The sequence below is a fragment of the Dermacentor andersoni genome, chromosome 5, assembly GCF_023375885.2.
Source record: "Dermacentor andersoni chromosome 5, qqDerAnde1_hic_scaffold, whole genome shotgun sequence".
NCBI classification, from domain to species: domain Eukaryota; kingdom Metazoa; phylum Arthropoda; class Arachnida; order Ixodida; family Ixodidae; genus Dermacentor; species Dermacentor andersoni.
In genome coordinates this window covers 21,497,900-21,518,673 of record NC_092818.1, presented here as the reverse complement: position 1 = coordinate 21,518,673, position 20,774 = coordinate 21,497,900, and the positions used below count along the sequence as shown (strand labels likewise).

Below are 20,774 nucleotides of genomic sequence, written 5' to 3'. Positions count from 1 at the left end.
AGTCCGTGTTCGATAAAGGGCAGCTTTCACAAATGGAGCCATCTTTGCTGTCGTCCGATGCAAAGTGGCGACAGGTGCTTGTCAATGTTGACGTACCGGCAGTGGCGAACAGGGCAACCTGGACAGAAAGCAGGGAACATTGTATTGGAGACATGATCCCCGTCGCTTCACCGAGCCCACTGCCGAAGTATCGCTGAGGACAGACCATTATAGGCCATGCTGGTAACGTCACTGTCGCAGGAAATTCTTGAAGTGGTACACTGCACAAGTCGGGCAGCAAGTCTGTGTCCGATAAAGGGCAGCTTTCACTGATGGAGCCATCTTTGCTGTCGCCGGATCCAAAGTGGCGACACGTGCTTGCGAATGTTGACGTACCGGCAGTGGCGAACATCATAAAAAATGAGCTCGGAACGCCTAAACGATAAATGGAAAGCACGAGGAGGCAGGGAGGAACCCATAATACAAACGCACCCGCACAACTGTCGAACAGGCAGACCAAACCACTACCACAAACATAGCCTATACTACAAACGCCTACACCCACCACTTGTCTGAAAGGGAAAATAGACCATACGTGCTCACCGATGCAATAATGTTTTGAAGAGCGTCACAATCTTGAACGGTACGTCGGCAACTCGCTCAAAGGAGTGAAAACAAAAGCGTAAACTTCGTAGCAGCCTTAGCACGGGCAACCGAGATGCGAAAATCATCGTAACCACAGACACAAAACATTTCGAGAGCCCATACTCTGGCTAACTTCACAGCTACACACAAAGAGAATATCATAATTTGGCAGTGTGGTATAAAGTTTGTAAACAGGGATAAGCTGCCTCAGAAAGGCTGGCCAACGTTTCGATAGGAGGACCTATCTTCGCCAAAGGCGGCTTCGTCATCCTCGGCATGTTAGTTTTGAAGGGTTAGTGCAGTGATGTCACGTGCGGGTGTTGTCGGTGGCGGTTGGTTATAAAGGGAGAGACTTCAGAGGTAATGAGCGCTCTCGCCTGACGTCTGTGAGCAATACAAGGCAAGCAATAGACAGCCATTTAACTCACCTCTAGGAGGTTCACAGAAGCCTCACCAAGCGCTGGAAACGGGAGCGGCTCAATTGCAAACTAACGCGCCGAATAGCCCTGCTGGCAGACGACGCTAACACCTATGCAATGAGCTGAATAATCGAAATCGGCGCAGCTTCTGTGGCTCCCTGAGAAGCACCCTCAGAACCTGGGACATTCTTCTGTGCATGTTAGTTCCAACTAGCAGGCGCACCGAGACGTCTGACGTTTAGGGCCACACCACCCAGCTTCGGGTCACACCACCCAAGATAACACCTCGACACTGCGTGCGCCAAGAGAAATCTTCAAATTATAACGACTAAGTAGGCGAACCAAAGCCCCTCATCACCCAGACCTAGACAACAGGCAAGCACGGGACTGGCGCCACCTCCAAACAAACACTTTCCCACATTTATAAAGGCTACACAATATGTACCCAGATTAATACACCAACAAACACCCGGGGTGCGACGGTACAAGGACATTGGAACACATAGGATTCCAGTGTACGTCACGCCCGGCGGCTGCCAACCTCGCCGCTGTTAGAAAACACTCTCCATAACTGGTCGTGGGAGGCGCGACTCGTGAAGGTAGAATCGGGAAGCCAAGTGGCGACCCTTGACCAGGCTCGCGAAACGGCTGCAACTAGTGGGGCCTATAACCATAAGCAGACAACCTCTACTACAATAAACGTTTACTCTCTCTCTCTCTCGAATGCCGTCACCCACGGAAACCTACGCGTCCGGTCCCCGAGTTTCTTTTTTTTTTTTTTGTCTAGCACCGTTCGGCCGAGCCCAGCGGCCGAGAATGTTACTACGGCTATCACGTTCGCTCCCAATGCAGGCTGGCTGAAGCACCAAGCCGCTGCTTTCTTCTTTTGTGTATTGTTATACCCAACGGCCGTGGTATGCAAGTCGGTTGGAAGCGAAGTGGACCAGTAAATTTTTTCAGTCGACTAGTCTGAGCGTGGCGTTACAGACGAAAGGTATACAGCCCGCTTGCGCGGCGAGTGTGAATGCCGATGCCTCTGTATCAATTCACGTAGGCCATGTGAAACGAACGAGGGGCGTAAGTTGTCAGCGGTGGACATGATACGCCGCAAGCTTGGTCGTCACGCTTTCGCAGATGCGTGAGCCTCCGTGGATTTAGCCTGTTCACGTGCTTGTCTGGCCTTGGCCGACTTGCGATCGACGTCGCAAGTTGCACACCTCTGCGTGTGACATCGTCCGTGTCGCGACAAGAGCGTTGAGAGTGCGTGCCGGAGGTTGGGTCTTGGGACGCGAGTGGCACTCGAGATGGCCTAGAAGGCGTCATTGGATCATCAATGAAGCCACTGGCCCAGGTGGGAGAAATTCAATGAAAGTCGGAGCAATATCCGCCGATTCATGTCCTTGGTGAGCTCGAATGGAGACACGGCACGAGCGGCAGGATGAGGTGGTGGATGCGAGACACCGTGAGGACTCGTGTCGCGGGAATGCGGTGTCAGTCTGCCTGCCTTAACCGTGTCGTGCGACGATTGTTCACAGCCTCCAATTTCTGGTTTGTCGGAGCTTTTGCTAGGGGGGCTGAGGGCAAATCGGCAAAAGGAGAGGACGCCCAGCGTGGGGAGAGGTCAGAAATCGGTGCTGCGGCTGCGTCGCTCTCGCTAGCTTGTAGGTGCCGTGGTGTAGCGTGGTGTTGAGCATCGTTCAGGTGGAGGCGGTATACGCTACAGCCCGTACCCTGGCAGCGCAGATTTACATTATTTGATGGAAGCTACACTTGGCGGCGCAGCAACACATCTTCGTCGTTGGCGGTGATGTCGGGGAGCTTTGAGCGAAGTGCGTCCAATTGGTGAAGCCGTCGAACCGCGGAAGAGGGTGTTGAGGTTGGGACAGACGAACGGCGACTACGACGTGGGGAGAAGTCGCGCACTGTGCGGTACACATCAGCAAGAGGGCAGTACGTAGCACCGTAGAAGTTCAGCACTGCCTGTTGTAGCTCGTCGTAGAGACGCGGGCCAGGTAATGGAACGCTGAGGTGGAGTTGGAGGTTAAGTGGTAGGATAAAGAGGAGTACCTAGTACGTGGGCTCAATCGTGATGTTCTTCACCTCCTGAGCTGCCTAAAACTGCGTGGCCTTTGCGCCGACGTAGCGCAACGGGAAGGGCAGTTGTGGTGCGGCGAACTGCGGCTCCGGTCAGTTAGCCATGGCCGTGCGTCGCTTCGCGAAAGGCGCGTTCTCCCGGCTCATCAATATCGTGAACCGGCGCCTGCCCTGCTTGCGCATCTAGAAGGCGCCGCTCAAATTCATTAAGGCTAAACCCTTATTTCTCGCATCGGTCTGTCCACTTTCAGCGAAAGCGTGTCGATGACGAGAAAGGTACAAAAGGGCTAAGAGCCCTCGACCTTTGATGGGAATCGAACATACGGCCTTTGTTGTTAAGGCTGCCTAGCCCTCGACCTTTGGTTTGAATCGAACCATGATCATATGTGGAAGTGGAACCCATTACCTTCGATGTTAATTAAGGCGAGTTTAATTCAGATAACCTAATTAAGTCATTCAATCTCGCGACAAATTGGTGGGACTCAAATCCACGGCCATTGGTGGGAGTCGTATCTATCACCTTTAGTCGGAATCGAACCCAAGGCCTCTGGTAGTAGTCGTATCCTATACCGTTGTTGCAAGTCAAACACACCACCTCTGGTGTTGATTAAGGCAAAGTTAACTAATGCACAGATAATTAAGATATGGTTAATTAAGGTAATCAAGCCCATGACCTTTGGCGGGGGTCGAACCCAAGATTATAGGTGGGGGTCGTACCGGCGACCTTCGTTCTTAATGAAGGTAAGTTAATTAAGACAGTTAATTAAGATATAGCTAATTATGGCTCTCGAACCAACGATCTTCCGTGGGAGTCTAACCCTCGAACTTCAAATTCGGAGGGATGACTAAGCAAAGTATCTAAACGAATTAAGAGATGGCTAAGCGAATTAGCGAGGATGTGTACGTCATGTGCTCTTCTTTAATGCATTGACACTTGGGCTTTTGCCTTGAAGTCGTCTTAGGATAATATAAGAGACCCTGCTAATTTTCTGCGTCCCCGCGATGTGGCGTCGGTGGAGGCTACACCTAAATTAACTTCACCCTAATTAACATCAATATGTGTGGGTTCGACTCCCACCAAAGGTCGTGGGTTCTAGTGTCTTAATGAAATATTACTTAATGCCTTAATCAAGCAGCCTTAATTAATGTTGTCTTAATTAGCATCACGGAAAGCGGGTTCGACTCCTACCTCAGGTTGTGGGTTTGAGTGCACTAATTAACGATATACTAATTACACGGATCATAATTATACTTAATTAACACCCAAGGCCGTGGGATCTACTCCAAGCCAATGTCATGGGTTTGAATGGCCAAATTAAGTCCATGTTAATTAACGGTGCCTTGATTAACCTTCCCGTAATTAACACCAAAGGTCGTCGGTCGCGTCCTCCCAAAGGTTGAGGCTGTTCATAATGGCAAAGAAATAGCTCACAGTAAACAAGTGCGGCAATCGAGCGCACGTGGCACGAAAGTTCCAGGTCTTTTGTGTGAATAAATGACACCGTAAAACGCGTTGCTCTCGGCTCATCTAGCGAATTGTCCTTCATTGTGCTGGTAGCCTGGTCCACCGATCAATGATGTACTCGGCCTTCACAGAGGGTCCGACCCTCAATTTTGGTACCATGACACCGGACGGTCAATTTTCCGACCCATGATTCTTCCAACGCTCTCGCTTTAATGACTGCTTCAAAGAAAATGAAACGGTGAAAGGAAAACGCAGGTCCTTGCCTTATAGTTTAAGTAGGTAATAGGGAGGCGGATATGTTTGTGTTTAAGCTTGCAACTGTTAGATTCTGGTGTGCATTGACTAACATTTCTTAAACCAATGTGAAAGGTTCAGTGCAAAAAGACGGCGAGGTGAACGACATGGGGAGTGAGGCTATCAGATGTCTAGTAAAAATGCAGGCGAGTACAGTTGGGTAAGTCTTGTAATGCGTGCAGCACGTGAACGGTGAGCTTTTCTTCATTGTAACAAAACTCATAAGCAAGGGAAACACAGTGGAGAAATTCAAATCAATGTGTCGTGGGAGTAAATTTAAAAATTTAGGAGCGATTGTAAAGAATTGAGTAAACGCACAATATGAACAATATGAACTGCTAGGATAGGCGAAACCTTGCTGCACACTTGGTAATGCATTAAGTTATACGATTGGAGAAGTCACAGTTTTTGTAAAATATAATTAGCCACATTTTGAACACGTGTGACACCTTAAGTCGACCTCCTCAACGACACATGAGAGCGCTTAATACACTACCTGAAGGTGCCGCATGTTTGTTGCCAGCAGGGGTTACAAATGTGTAAAACAAGCTGAGCACAATCATCTTGCATCGTCTCAGCAGCAGAAAGCAGCACTCGCGTTCGAACGCCTTGCTCCCGCCGCTTCGCACGTCGCACCTAGTTTCTCGCTTGGCGAGCATCCTCGGGCCGGGCGTGCTTCCGAGGCCTGCCGCGCAATCCGCTAGGCCTCGGGTGAGCCGCCTCCATCGCCGTCTCCCTTGCTTTGGAGGTATGTAGGAGAAAAAAGCTGCTGAGAGGCTCTACTCCCTCCGCGCGCTAGGAGAAAAGTGTGGAGAAAGTGACGTGGTATATTCTCCTCCTCTCGCCTTTTTTTTCTTTCTTTCTTTTGCTGTAACGGCCATGCTTTCGAGCCGCAATGGCAACGTTGTTAGGGTTCTGTGCCCTCACACGTGTTGCTCCGTAGGTTTTGTACCGTGGCAAAGGCATGCTGTTGGCAGCTTTGCGTTAGTCTCCATGTTTTGTTGCGCTGTGGTACCTCAACCGTGCTCTCCTGTATGTTGCTGTGGCCAGGTGGGACAGGAGGAACTAAAGCTCGTGAAATCAATGCGCATCCAACGCTGTACGCAATGTACTGCGCCGCGGCAATGGCAACGGACGAAGGAATATCCGGGGGAAATTTTATCCTCTTCGGCGGAATCGTGCCTATGCGTTTCAGAATCTGTAGAATGAAGGCCTTGCAGGTTAGTGATTCCTCTTTTTGACAACACATGATGCATTTGCGGCACGTAGAACGTACGTTATGCAAGAATGCATAGCCCTGGCTTTAGAATATTCCTGTTCATTAACAACTTGCTTTTGTGCATAGTAAAACACATGTCGCTCAACTGTTGCTTGTTTCTCATAGTACTAGCGACAGTACGAAGCGTTCTAAGCACACCGGCACAGGTCTACTACAATGCACGCGCTGATAGAGCGTTACGCAGAATATGTGCATTTTGCTGCCCTTGGCACCGTGTGCCGACCAGTCGGCGCTTCATCTGTGAAGATGGGAACGACACGGCGGCTTTGACTTAAGGAGTGAATCCTCCCTACCGCAGGCGTATCTTATCTGTGCGCGAGAGAGGCGCAGTGAGCGAAGGTTAGCGGATGCGCTGCAAGAGTCAGCAAGGGTCCACAGAACCTACGCCTGCGAACACATCAAACAGCTCTTCCATTGTCGCACGTAGGCCGATTCTACGCGCGTAATGTTCTGCATCGTGCGCCGGCTATACTAAAACTTTGGTCCCACGAAGCTTCATTTACCGTGGAAAGAAGGCACCTTAGGCCGCAGTCACTGAATCTGAACGCGGAGTCACAAATGACATTCTGCCACATCGCTGGCGCGCTGTCGTAGTGATACGCGGCCACCAGAAATATGTTCAATAAAGCACGACGATTCCTCAAGCCCCGGCGAGAATACGTGTTTGTGCTCGAATACTCCAAATGGATCGCTAAGGGGTCGGTGTGTCGTACGTGCCTCCAGTGCGTTCTTGCAGTGCAGTGAGAATGCGTACACTTCTTTCGTATCGCCAGACATCTAGCTCGCATGTCCGTGTGGGAGCCCCAGGAGGTTCATGCAGAGAAAAGAAAGCAGAAAGCAGCGATAAACGTGACTTCTTTTTAAAACACGCATGAACTGGGCAGCGGCCCGTACCTGCGGTTGATAAGAACAGTTCAGTTGGCTTGCCTGATAAAGCATGCTTATTTTAATAAAAGCCAGTAAAATCAGCCGATTCGAACTCGCGGTCCAATTTGTGGAGTTCATTATGAACTTCTTTCAACATGGCTTCGGCCACCGTAATGCGATGAGACATCGTGATTATATCCTTTTGTGTAGTATTACTGCGGAACGCGCTCGTCCGAGCAGCCCGGTTGCGCTCAGCGCAGCGTGCTTTCGCGAAAAATGTAAGCAACAGGGGAGAACCGGTCCGACATGATGGCGGAGCCACGCCAACTTCCGGCTTCACTTATGGCGTCTACGGCTGCTCGTTTCTGAGCGCTGTAGAGCGCTCTCGCGAGCAGCATTGTCTTCGGCTGGTTGAAAGGTTATGCGCGCCCTGCGTTCGGCTGGTTGTTCTCAATTGCTCTCCTCCATCTTCGAGCGGTCTCAGGCGCTCCGAGCCTTGTTGTCGGAGCAGTCTGCGTGATTGGAGCGTTTCCCGCAATGTCATCACAGCGCAACGTCACTGCCGTTGGCGACGGTCCACCGTAACCTAGGCAACCTAGGCCACTGCATGCTGGCGTATAGACGAACACTCGTCCCACGGTGCGCCCGACGGTTTTCCTGGCAGCGCCGGGAGCTTTGGATAGGCGAACCATTGGACGTTTGCAGTAGTCACGTGGTTTGGCATCTGCCATTTCCCTCCTCCGAGACCAAGCCACACGTTCGGCTAGCGCGCTTGTCCTCTAACTCCGAGTTCGGGGAACGCCGAATCTGCCCGACTCTGCTTCGGGGTATGGAGGCGACCAGTCGAAGATACCATTAGCTTCACAAAGAGCGATGTCAGGGCCCCTCCACAGGTTTCCTCTCCCCATGTTCGGAGGCGACTGTTGCCACAAGCGCTCGCCGCGTGACGTCAGCAGCGACGCAGCACCTGTTTTTCTGTATGCGTGCTCCGCTGGTTCCCCTCTCCACCCACCGCTCCCTCGAACGACACGGATTATTTTTTTTTTTACCACTCGACTAGACGCCGTCTACTTTTCAAAGCCATCGTGCCACGAGCCGCTTAAGGCTCGTATCTGCGGTTTTATCGCACTTCAGGGTAAAACCGCAGATATGATCTAACGGAATCATTTCTTGCGCTACTTGGTCGAGCATTGATGATGTTGAAAATTAACGCAATAAAATTGAGAATGCACGCAGTGCTTCTCGTTCCTTCTTATGTGCATTGTCATTGGTTTGCTCTAATTCTCTTTATCAGCAATACGTATGGCAACTCCTACAATTTGCACTGTACATTCACAAGATATATTAATAACGCAATGGTATTCATATATTAAAAAAAGTACCCATCAAAGAATACCCATTTACACTAATCATGAATAGCCCTCGCGGAACTCCTTAAACTCTTCAGTAATGGCACGTTTTCACATGCTGTGGCAACTCTATCGCCTTCTCGGAAAAAAAAATATTTACGTGTGTAACGGCAACTTTTATTACGAGCAATTTCAGGCAGCATCATTCCTGACTATTTGGGCCTTTGCGGTCTCTCATTACCTCGGAAGCGCATGTGCACACGACACTACTTATGCTGCTTCATGCGAATTACACGTCCAACAGAATTTGACCACCACTCAGCTTGGGCGACAATACAGTCATTTGTGTTCGACTTCGTCTCAGTTTCTTGCTGGAGCATGCAGCAAGTGTACAGAAGTGGAGATGAAGAAGGGTAAATGTTTTGCGCTAAGGTATTATAGTGCACGTTGATTTCTCGTTTGCTCTATTTAGGGCATATTTTGCTTGTATCGGGTCATGCTGCATTCTGGGCTTCCCCTCTGAAACAACACGCAATCGGCCGAATAAATATTTGAGGAAAATATAGGTTAGAAGTCGGTGCATGAATATATTAGCGAGAATACAGTGTCAATGCTCTTCTTTAGGATATATTAGCCTCTAAAAGACACGAAGCATCCCGTGATGTAGAAACGGTGGCAGTATTGTCAAATCGAGTCAATGTCGGCCGAAAACGGCTGGCGTGCCTTGGCCGCGTGTAATGCACAGCTCTAGGCCACTGCGCCACTGTTTGAGTGAACGAGAACGATTTAAAACATCTCGCGGTCACAAACTCGGAAGCAGCTAAATTCAAAGGCACATGTAAGTGCTGCACCTGTCTCTTCGTGACGGCGTTAACTGAAAGCCGCACACTTACCTAACTTTGCTGCCTTGCCCACGGTGAAAGTTCCTTCGCGCAATGTAAATCACACTTTAAACTTGGCAGCATGCTATTGTCGACTTTACTTGCGTCTAAATTCAGATTGTCTACAGATGCCCTACGTGCCTTCTCGTGACCTCGTAGTTCATGCAGGCAAAGTTTCTATTATTGTGCCTAAAAGCTCTTTTCAATTTTATGGCGCCGATCACGAGGACTTCGTCGTTTAATCAATTTTGCGAATGCAACGCTCTCAGTCGCCTTCCAACGACAAAGCTTGCTGTAATTAAACAAGATTGTTTCCAAAATGCGTTGAGAGTGAATGTCCAAGGAAAATAACGTAAAATCATCCTACTTTATGGAGCACAGGCACCAGTTCTGTGGCGTTGACAAGCCATCAAAGCAATATTTTAAAGCGTCGAGCTTTCATTAGGTTCCTCAGCTATTGTGGTGGCCGTTGGCTGTTCGTTCTACTCCCACGCACAGGCGCCGATGCTCGTTCGCAGCCGGACTGCAACCAGGCCTTCGCGACGCGCACGCTATTCTGCGAGGGTCATGTGGCGTTTCAATATCTTATGGTCCAGGGTGGAACTGTGTCATGATTGTTATCGGCCGCCTAGGTTGACAGTTGCGACGCGCATTCGCCACCGAACTCCACTGCATGTATCTCCTGAAGATGCACCATTTCCTACTGCCGGCTCACCCCAGCTTCGCTTTACGCGCATAGGTAGGTAGTCATAGGTAGCCATGGGCGCCGTTTGTTTGTGGAAACTTGAAACGCGCAACTTAATGCCTACGTCACTTTTGCGACGCGGCGGTTTTCTCGTAGGGTAGTATATATATATACATCCGCCGTGCGTGGGGTCTGCGTGACCTTCGAGCTCATGCACGGCGGAGTAGCTGGGCACATAAGAGTGAACGCGTGGAGAAGGAGCCGTTGTCATGCCATCGTCTTCACGCTGTCATCATTTCGTTTTCGCACAAGCATGGACTCGAGACAAATCCATGCACTATAATTACCACTCTCATGCTAGCTGATTGATCGGGTCGCCAAAGTTCTCTCTTGTAACTCTAATGGGAATTTATATTGTTTTAAAGAGCGTACACACTAAAACAAGGTCATGAGGGGTGCCATGAAAATTATCATTCATAACTCTGCATCCTATATGGTTGGCCCTCGGTATACATGGCTCGTAATGAGAAACCATCAAACCTAGATAATTTGCTGGAGCAAGAAATGCGACATTCCCGTCAATCTGGGGTCTTCCTAGCTTTCAAACACAAGTACTTCAACCATCTTTGAATGACATGTATAGCCAGGTTTACTAACTTTTCCCTTATGTTTAAAACCTAAAGCCTCGGTGAAGGTAAGTGCGTCCACATAGATATCTGTATGAATATGAACTGCTCCCAAGTCTCGAGGTTTCGGCTGAACTGGCCAGTGCTGCAATGGTGTTTATAAATACACATTTTAAATAGTCATCAATCTTTCATCCCTCGTTCGCGTGACATTTTGGTGGAAGTTGGCGCTCCCCGTACTCACCACCCGCCCGCTCTGCAGCAGCCGCAATGTCAGCTTTCCACCATGGCTCCCGGTGGCTACACTTCATCTTCATCTACGCCTGCGACGCCAACTACGACGTATGTCACCGTTACCAACCCCCGTGATCTAGGCATATTCTCCGGCCAAAATAATGTTCACATTGAAGTCTGGCGCAGCATGTATGAGCATGCTAGGCATAACGACCATTGGTATCCTACCATGATGCTTGGAAATTTAATATTCTACTTGCGCAGAACGCCACCTGTCTGGTTCCGGACACACAAGCACGAGCTGCTTAGCTGGGGTTCCTTCAAGGAGAATGTCCGCGACCTTTCTGGAAGCCCGACCGCTCGCCAACTGGCTGCAAGAAAAGAGCTTGCCTTCAGAGTGCAGTCTGCCACTAAATCGTGTCTCCCACATACAAGCCCTGCTTGCTCTTTGTCGTAATGTTGACAAGAAAATGGTCGAGGCTCACAAAGTAGGCGATGGGCTTAAAGGGATCGCGGACGACGCATTCAACTTCATACACAACAATGTTTACACTATCGAAGTCATCGTCAAGGAATGCCGCTGCTTCGAGCTGGCCAAAAGCTACCGCGTCATTCCACAGTTATCTCCTCTCCCTAACACGGTCTCGACGTCATCCTGCGTTGACCTTACCACTGCACCCCCTTCAATGAGAATGAGACGCGTATAGTTCGCCGCCAGCTCCAGGCTGCAAGTCCAGCTCCGCTCCTTCAGCGCCAACTTGTGCACACCACTGACACGTCAGCACCAGCAATCAGCCTCATTCTGGCAGTACGGGGGTCAAGATTTTGGTAACTTCGGATTTCCTGCTGGCTGCTTTGTCTCACGACTTAACGCCAGACCTGTACCTACAGCTGTGCCTCGCAGTGTCATGTTTTATCCTCCCACATTCCGCAACCCTGTTGAGTGGATAACTCCGAACAACCAACCAATCTGCTTTCTTTGCCATCCAATGGTCCAAGTAGCTCGCAACTGCCACGCCTCATTGACATCCTCCTATAAGAGGTATTTTCCCCCTCTCCTCGCCCATATGCAGACCCTCGCCGATACTCGTCGAGCCGTTCGTCTCCTCCGTCTGACGTTCCTGTAGATGACACTGGCCCCGCTCGCTCTCAGTCACCTCAGCGCCATTGGGTCTATGCAGCGCCCCAACAACGTTCGAACGTATGATATGCACTCTTTGCTTCAAGGGTTCAAAATATCAAGCTGCCGTTACTGGCTAGACGACGTTCTCGTATTTTCCCCTACATATGAGCCACACTTTGAGCGGTTATCAGCTGCTCTAGAAGTCTTCCGCAAGGCTGGGCTCTAACTGAATTCCTTGGAAGTGTCATTTGGGTCGCCGGAAGATTACAGTGTTGGGTCGCTTTGTCGACGCTTCCTTTATTCAGATATAGAGAAAAATCATATCGTAGCATCTTTTGCTGTACCCCAGTCTGTCAAAGACGTCCCAACTTTTGCAGCACTATGCTCCTATTTCCGATGGTTCGTGAAAGATTTTGCAGTGATTGCCTGACCACTTACTGGTCTTGGGAAGAAAGATGTGCGCTTTACGTGGTGTCCCGCTCAAGCTGCCGCTTTTTCCCACTTGAACATTCTCACCACGCCCCCTATAGGGACCCACTTTGACCCGTCCTCTCATACAGAGGTCAATACCGATGCCACTGGCCATGAGATCGGAGCCGCCTTAGCCCAACGCCAGCTGTGACGTGTGAACGCCTACGCTATCCACGTCCTCACAGCAGTGGAGCGGAACTATTAGGTTCATCATCACCATCCTCATCATCAGCCTGGTTAAGCCCACTGCAGGGCAAAAGCCTCTCCCATACTTCTCCAACTACCCCGGTCATGTACTAATTGTGGCCATGTCGTCCCTGCAAGCATCTTAATCTCTTCCGCCCACCTAATTTTCTGCCGCCCCGTGCTACGCTTCCTTTCCCTTGGAATCCAGTCTGTAACCCTTAATGACCATCGGTTATCTTCCCTCCTCATTACATGTCCTGCCCATGCCCATTTCTTTTTTTTAATTTCAACTAAGATGTCAATAACTCGCGTTTGTTGCCTCACCCAATCTGCTCTTTTCTTATCCCTTAACGTTATACCCATCATTCTTCTTTCCATAGCTCGTTGCGTCATCCTCAATTTAAGTAGAACCCTTTTCGTGAGCCTCCAGGTTTCTGCCCCGTACGTGAGTACTGGTAAGACACAGCTGTTATACACTCTTCTCTTGAGGGATAATGGCAACCTGCTGTTCATGACCATTAGATTACAGAGCTTCCATTATAGCTCTTGTCTGGGCAGTTTCCACATTCCGCCTGTATTTGTATGGCACGCACTTCTCCGTAATCACGGAACATCACGAGCTCTGCTGGCATTCACCACTCCAGGATCCTACCGGGCGACTTGGTTGCTGGGCTCTGCCGCTACAAGAATATTTTTATATAGTAGTATACAACTCGGGCCGCCTACATCAAGACGCAGATTGTTTCTCACGTTATACAGTGGAGGAACTACCGCGCGTCCCTGACACCACTACCGAGGCTTGCGGTTTCTTTGTTTCTCAGTGTCTCCACGTTGCCGATGAGCAATGCCGCAATGCCACCTTTTGCACCATCATTGATCCCTTGGAATCTTAATTATCGGATTCGCCCCTTCACTTGTTTGTCTTCCGGGATGTTGTCTCATATCGACACAACGTCCGCCCGATGGTCCTGCCCTACTCCTTGTCATGCCAAAGCACCTACGATAAATTGTTCTCCATGAGCTTCACGGCATGCCAACCGCCGGTCACCTCTGCGTCTCCCTCGCTTACCAGCAGATTTGCCGACCCTTCTTTTGGCCGGGCCCTGCCCGCTCTGTCCGGAACTACGTTGCGGCGTGTCAGAAACACCAGAGCCGAAAAACACTATCGACGCTACCCGCCGGGAGTCCAATCGCTGGACATCTCGTCGGAGTCGTTCTTTCGCGTTGGCTTGGCCTTACTTGGTCTTTCGTTTGTAGCAGCACCAACGTTCGGGAGAACGGCGGCTGGCTATGGACAGGCCATTGCCTAGGTAGCCAAATGGGCGCGTGGTTCCGATCACACGCGGCCTACGAGACAGCCGGGTGATTTATCCACCCAGGGATGACCGTCAGCTAGGGCCTTCTGCTCAGTAAAAATATGCCCTTGTTTATCATGACTCATCGTCATCCCGGCTTTTGCATGCCACACCCTATTTGACAATAGGAAACAAGTGGGTCGCAGTGGCGACGGATTACACCACGCGCTACGCAATCACCAGAGTGCGTCCAACAAGCTGCACCGCAGATGTCGCCGATTCTCTTTTACACGACCTGATTTTACAACATGGGGCCCCTCGGCAACAGCTCCCCGACCGTGGCCGGACATCCGTTAAAAAGTCAACACCGACATCCTGCAGTCCTACTCAACCAGGCACAGTCTTACTACGTCTTACCATCCACAAACTAATGGTCTCATGGAGCGTCTGAACTGAAACCTGACAGACATGCTTCTAAAATATGTCTCGTCCGACCATACTGATCGCAAGCTTACTCTACCCTATGTCGCATTTGCATACAATTTTTCGCGCCACGACACGGCCGGTTTTAACGCCATAGCGTTAAGGACCCGTGTAGCAGAAAATCCAGCGACTGGCGTCGGACGTCCCTTCGGTAAAAGCAATTTCGAACGTAATTCCGAACCACGCATACCCAACCACTCTTCTACCACCGAAGTTGCGCAAATTTAGTCGTTCATTCTTTACGAAGTTATTCCCCAGAACTTTAAGAACGGCAGCCCACGAACAAATGTTTTAAAACAGCATACCGACAGCTTATATAATTTATGTTGGCTCTTCTCAGATTGCAATATTAAAAGTGCGAAACAATAATAAGACTCGACCTACGCAAGAGGTCGCGTTTCCACCAGAAAGCTCGCCTTCGTGCATAGCGTTCGGCGGTAAGCGTTAAGACCGCCCAGATTGAGCGTTTTCCCTGTATTTTCTGACGTTTCGTCGCTCGGCCTAAAAAGACGCGATCCTCGACGAGCGGAGACCAGCCAGCGCTAGTCCGCGCGCCGCTCATGTGGCTGGACGCCCTCTCTGGCGGCCTTCATGTGACGACAGAGAGAAGCGCAACGCCAGAAAACGCCAGTAAAAACGCTACATGTAGGGCGGCCTCTACGGTATAAACTGCAGTTTCCAGGAAGCATGAAACTAGGTTAGGGGTCTTTGAATGCTATCGCGTTCCGCTCTTAAAGGCGAAGCTTAATCGTCCTCCGAAAGGTCCCCGTTCTTTCTGTTGTTCGGCCGAGAATAAACTTTGCAACTGGACGCATCCACACTAATGAAACTCATCGCAAGCGCACTCTACCCTATGTCACATTTGCATATAATTTTTTGCCCCACGACACCGCCGGTGTTAACTCCATAGCGTTAAGGAACCGTGTAGCAGAAAATCCAGCGACTGGCGTCAGACGTCCCTTCGGCAAAAACAATTTCTAACATAATTCCGAACCACGCATGCCCAACCAAGTGCATATTCGCTAACCGCTGCAGCAGCGGTTGGCGAATACGCACTTAGCACCGTCGCAAGGGCAGCCTAAGCTGGCGAAACTGCCCACGCTCGCCTCCTGACCTCCCAAGAGCAGCGACTACGTTTGTACAATCGACAACATAGAGGCGTGCACTTTTCGCCTGGCATTCTGGTACTGCGATTGTCTCCGACCCGTCACGTCAGGCTGTCACAAAAACTGTCGGTACACAGGCGCATTCCAAGTTCTGCGTTGCGTGACTCCAGTTACATATGTGACCACCCCAGTCAATACAAGTGCTTCATCTTTCCCGCTTTCCACTGTCGTTGTGCATGTCGCACGTCTCAGGCCTTATTCCTGTAAACACCGATATTTAGACGCCCAGGGACGGTGCTCCTGCCGCCGGGGATAATGCTACAGGCATATTGCCTGTATATTTTCGACAATGCGCGCGTGTACTTCGACGAAGACAAACTGCTCCTGGGTTTTGAGCTCTAGGCGAAACTGGCCAGCGCTGCAGTTGTTTTAGTAAATATACATTCTAAACAGTCTTGAGTATTCTTTTTGATAATTATGATCACTAGTTGCCTTCTTTGTAACGTATGAAACAGCGCAAGAACACAAGAAAAGTTAAGAGGGAAGACAACACCGTTTCACTGTTGAGATGCGTGCTATACTAACGTAACGTAGAGCACTGCTACGTTACGTTAGTATAATGTATTACCTCTAATGTATTATCTCAATGACATCCCCTTTGTATCGAAAGGTTGACAAATCATTGGGTAACCCGGGCAAGCAACTAACGGATTACCATTCGGCTTATATCTGCATGATTTCGTAAAATTACCAATGTATGTGGCCGATCGCATTCATCTTTCTTTTTTTATCAATACTGGAATCGTATCATACTTATTATTAGCACTATCCCGCCAACGCTACCATTAGCTTCACGCTAGCGCTTCTGAATCGTGGACGTGAAACGCGAAATGCGGAAACACCGCAGAATTAACAGAGCACTATCTTAGTTATGGTCAAGCGGGACCCGCGTATATACGAACTATACTTATGCGGTATGGCGTCGGTATATCGGCGGAAAAATGCAATCAAAAGGCAGTGTGTTTACATAACGCTCTCTTTAGCGGTTCATATCGCTGAAAGCAACGAACAGTGCTACACCAACGGCCGGTGCGGCTTATTTAGATTGCGAATGATGACAAAAAGAGAGAGAAAGAGAGACTTAGTGAAGGCGGACGTGCATCGTCGGAATGTCTAGCTAACGTGAGGTGTTATACAGGGTGTTGCTGCTAACGTTAGCAAAGCTATTCAACAACAACAAAAAAACAGACATTAAAAGCACCGTGCAAGATACGATGTTAAGACCTACGGCGTTCGATCGTCAGTTATCTGCCGTCCGAACGCTCCAGGTCTTAAAAGCGTATCTTGCAACGTGTTCTTTAAATATTTTTTTTATTTTTTTGAGCGAATTGGTAGGCAGAGGACGAACGATCGAGCGCCTTAAGTCTTAACAGCTTATTTTGCACCGTGTTTCTAACGTCTGTTTTTTGTTGAATAGCTTGGATCACATTTCATCTATCTCCAATCCTGAAACATTCGGCGATAACCTGAATTCGTTGCGTGTAATTATTGTATAACTCTGTTGCGCTTTGCTATTTTTTCATGTAAGTACTGTTGGCCCCCTTACTCAATGCCCTTCAATGGGCCTGTAAGGTAATATGAATAAAATAAATAACGTTAGCTGTGGCACACGGTAATTTTCGATATGATCTACATATATAAGTGCTGTAGGCCAAGTTGCCTAAGAATTTCAGGACATAGATTTATCGCAATGTATTTCATTACATCTGGCGAATGACACCAACGATCCTACAACCATATTCTAAGTTTATAATAAAATATCCAGTTCCAAAAAGAAACCGAAACTATAAAGAGTGATTTGCAATTATAATTGCTCTGACATTCTCACCTGCTCGTGGACTCCACCACTGGCTGAACCAATGAGACTCGGCTTGTGCGAGGCGCTCCTGTAGGATGCCCAGTTCCCGGCCAGCCGCGGCCAATCGTTCTTCCAGGTCCTGAACAAGCTGCAGAAAGCGCAGCTCTTCGGCGACCAGCGTGGCGTAAGCCCTCAGTATTTTCTTGAATCGTGCGGTTAGGCAGTTCTCGACAGGTTTAGGCAGTGGCTGGCCTATCGGGTCTTTGAGGAAGCGCCGGACGGCGGCTTTCACGGCACTGAAGCGATAGGTATTGCCAACAGCGCCGGCGCGGCGGGGCAAAATTGAGCGGCCGGCAAGTGCAGCAATTTGCCGCCGTGAATGCAGTGGGACGCGGGTTACCGCACGCGTTGCGGGTTCTGCCACTGCAGGTGACGTCCGCGAAGAGCTGGGCCGGTCACGAGCCATGTCAGCATCCGTCGAGCATCTGCTACACGATCTGGAGAAAGAAATGAACGGGATCTGAGGAAAATTAACACTGAATGGGAAGAAGTCGCCTTTACCAATCTGCGCCCTCCCGGACGCCTGCTCGCTAATCTATTGAAAACCGCTAACCTTTCCCAGGAATCAGCCACGAACCAACGCTCGAAACCGCCGAACACGCTTAGCTCGAGGCAGCTGCAATGATGATGGCGATGATAACCTCAGGAAATGGCACGAGCCAACATGTCTTTTGTTTGGTTGCGTGCCTCCGAGAATGGCTCAACCCCACTACGGCGGAATGGCAAAGAATTGGGTGTTGTAAGCAAAAATATTATACGTATCTAAAAAGAAGGCTCTTCTTAGCGCCTTTCTTTACCTTATCCCCTCCTTTTAGTAACACGTAGGCGAACGATTACAGGCCGGCAAACCTCCGCGCTTTTAAATAAAGTGCTCTCTCTCTCACACAAGTAGACACAAGTAGATTTTGGAGAGAAATAGCTATTGCATAGTTCTTTATGCCGCAGTATTATATAGCCAGTCCACGCGCAGACCGAAACAGAACAATTTCACGCGACATCAAAGCCTGCGTTTAGCGTCAGAACACATACCAGGCACTACCTTACCCTACCGACTGTGCCAAGTCTTTGTTTCTGGCCTCTATGCGACGGTAAGGCCCTATAGATTCTGTGACAAGGCTCTCTGATTTGCACACATTGTGTGTGCCTTCGTCAGGGCTCCTAACGGACATCTTTAAGGCGAAAGCCTTTCTAGGCTCATGGTGAAGTTTGTGTCAGCAGACCTGACCGCCTGAGTGTCCGCCGAAGCGTCATCACGCCATATGAAGATAGGTTAAAGACAGATTAAACAATGAAATATGGTTGATAGTGACACTTCGTGAATGATAACGTTAGAACAGAGATTGGTAGAGGTTAATAATGACTAGTAATCACTAATAATGACTACTAATGACTTGCACTGCCTAGTAATGACTGCGAAAGGAGCAATATTTCTAACGATGGCTTGTAATGACCTCAATTGGTTACAAATGACTAAAAATGCTTACTAGTGAGTAGTAACGACTCATAATCACAAATGACTTGTAATGACTAGTAATGAGTAGGAAATAACCAATATGTCTAACGACAACTTGTAACGACTACAATTGATTAGTAATTACTAAAATGCTTAGTAATGACCAGTAATGACAACTAATGACCGAAATAACTTGTAATGACTACTGATCAATAAGGTATGACTAACATGTCTAACGACGGTTTGTAATGACAACAATTGAATACAAATGACTAAAAATGCTTAGTTGTGAGCATTATTGACTAGTAATGACCACGAAATGACCAATATATCTAATGAGAACTTGTAACGGCAATCCAGCAGAAATTACTAAACATGCTTAGTAATGACCATTAATGACTAATTATGACTGAATTGACTTGTAATTACTACTAATGACTATGATATGACCAACATGTCTAACGGCGGCTTCTACTGACCAAAAATGATTACAAATGAGTAAAAATGCTTAGTAGTGATAGTGAGCAGTAATGACTAAAAAAATAACTGAAAGTGAAGAGGCTAAGAGAAAGGCGAAGTAAAAGAGGAGGAAGGGTAGGCTTTTGCCGTTCACCTCTTTAGAGAGATCTTAAGAGACCCTGTAATTTTTGCCTACCCCTACCAACCTGCTACACCTGGGTTTGTGGTCACTATACGAAGCAAAGGCGCAATAAATGACATCATATAGATCAAATCACATCACAATAAAAGACTCTGCCGAATTATCGACAAAACCCGCCACTTGGTCTACAGGGCAGTTCACTAAAGAAACTATAATCTAGCTGATTTCGCAAGAGTTGTTAAATGACACGTACCATGCATTTGTCACCTGGAGCTACGCATGAAGAAGAGTATGGTGATGAAGGTCGCAGCATATAGGCGAAAAAACAGTGTAATACCGAGCTGAAAAGCCTGCTACCAGAAGGCCATGTGTCATTTCTCAAGAACGCAGATGAGCGACCAAACTGCGTACGCAGTGTGGGAACGCACACAGCTCTTGTTTTCTCGAACGTACAAATCTTCAAAAAAAAATTTAAAAAAATAGATCCAGTGCAGCTTCGGCGCAAACTGCTCTGCAATGCTCTTTAACAGGAGCAGGAGAACACGAGCCAACAATTTTCACGCCGTGTGATGTTATTGCTGAGGTCACAAGGCATCGACAATAAATAATCATGAGTCATGCTGCTTTGATTCAACAGACAAATTTTCAGCAGTGAATAATGTTGAGCGGAAAACCGCCGTAAAGCAAGTGCATCCTAAATTCCATCATAGGTTGCCTTCAAGAAACCTAGCTAAGGGATGTGCTTTTACTGTACTCTAGAACATCATTCCTCCCCATATGATGATGCCAAAAAGGGCAGAGTGTCAATATGCAATAAAATATCGTGAGCCATTTAACTCAGTGAAGATGAATGACCAGCGAGGCTGTTTAGCGCATGACACAGAGGTGACACAGAATTTTGAACAAAGGTACGAACTCATTCACCGCGATTCTTATATACATTCGCGTGGACGACGAGACCTCCGTCCCGAGGAGACGGAGGAAAATAGACACGCGTGACATTTCGACGGGACCGCCACCACGAGCAGGTTGGTTAAGGAGATCGCGCATTTGGACCATCATCATAATATAGAGCTGAAGAGGCCACATCTTCGAACGTTTACTTGGTTCACTATTTCACAGTGTTAACCTCCTCGTCCTCGTGACCCACAACGTGTAACTAGAGGGCAACATGACATGCAGAATTCCCATCAGTTCCCAGTCAGCCAAGGTCTACAAGGGCGCTACTACACCCGCTTTGGTATGAAGACTGTCGTGTTACAGATGTATGTGCTTGCAGTAAAATCCAAAACCTTTTATTCGCAAGCGTGCTCCCACTGCA

At 48.7% G+C, this 20,774-nt stretch overlaps 1 protein-coding gene across 1 annotated transcript in view; it reads right to left on the bottom strand.

The window, feature by feature from the left end:
* Positions 1-18,029, bottom strand: part of LOC126530138 (uncharacterized) — a 31,422-nt gene extending 13,393 nt beyond the window's left edge. Inside the window, exons 1-2 of the mRNA XM_050177565.2 lie at positions 17,953-18,029; positions 17,370-17,836 (exon numbers count right to left, since the gene is read on the bottom strand). Coding sequence (XP_050033522.1) covers positions 17,370-17,805 — 436 coding nt within the window. The 5' untranslated portion in view covers positions 17,806-17,836; positions 17,953-18,029. The remainder of the gene's footprint in view (positions 1-17,369; positions 17,837-17,952) is intronic.
* Positions 18,030-20,774: the final 2,745 nt, after the last annotated feature.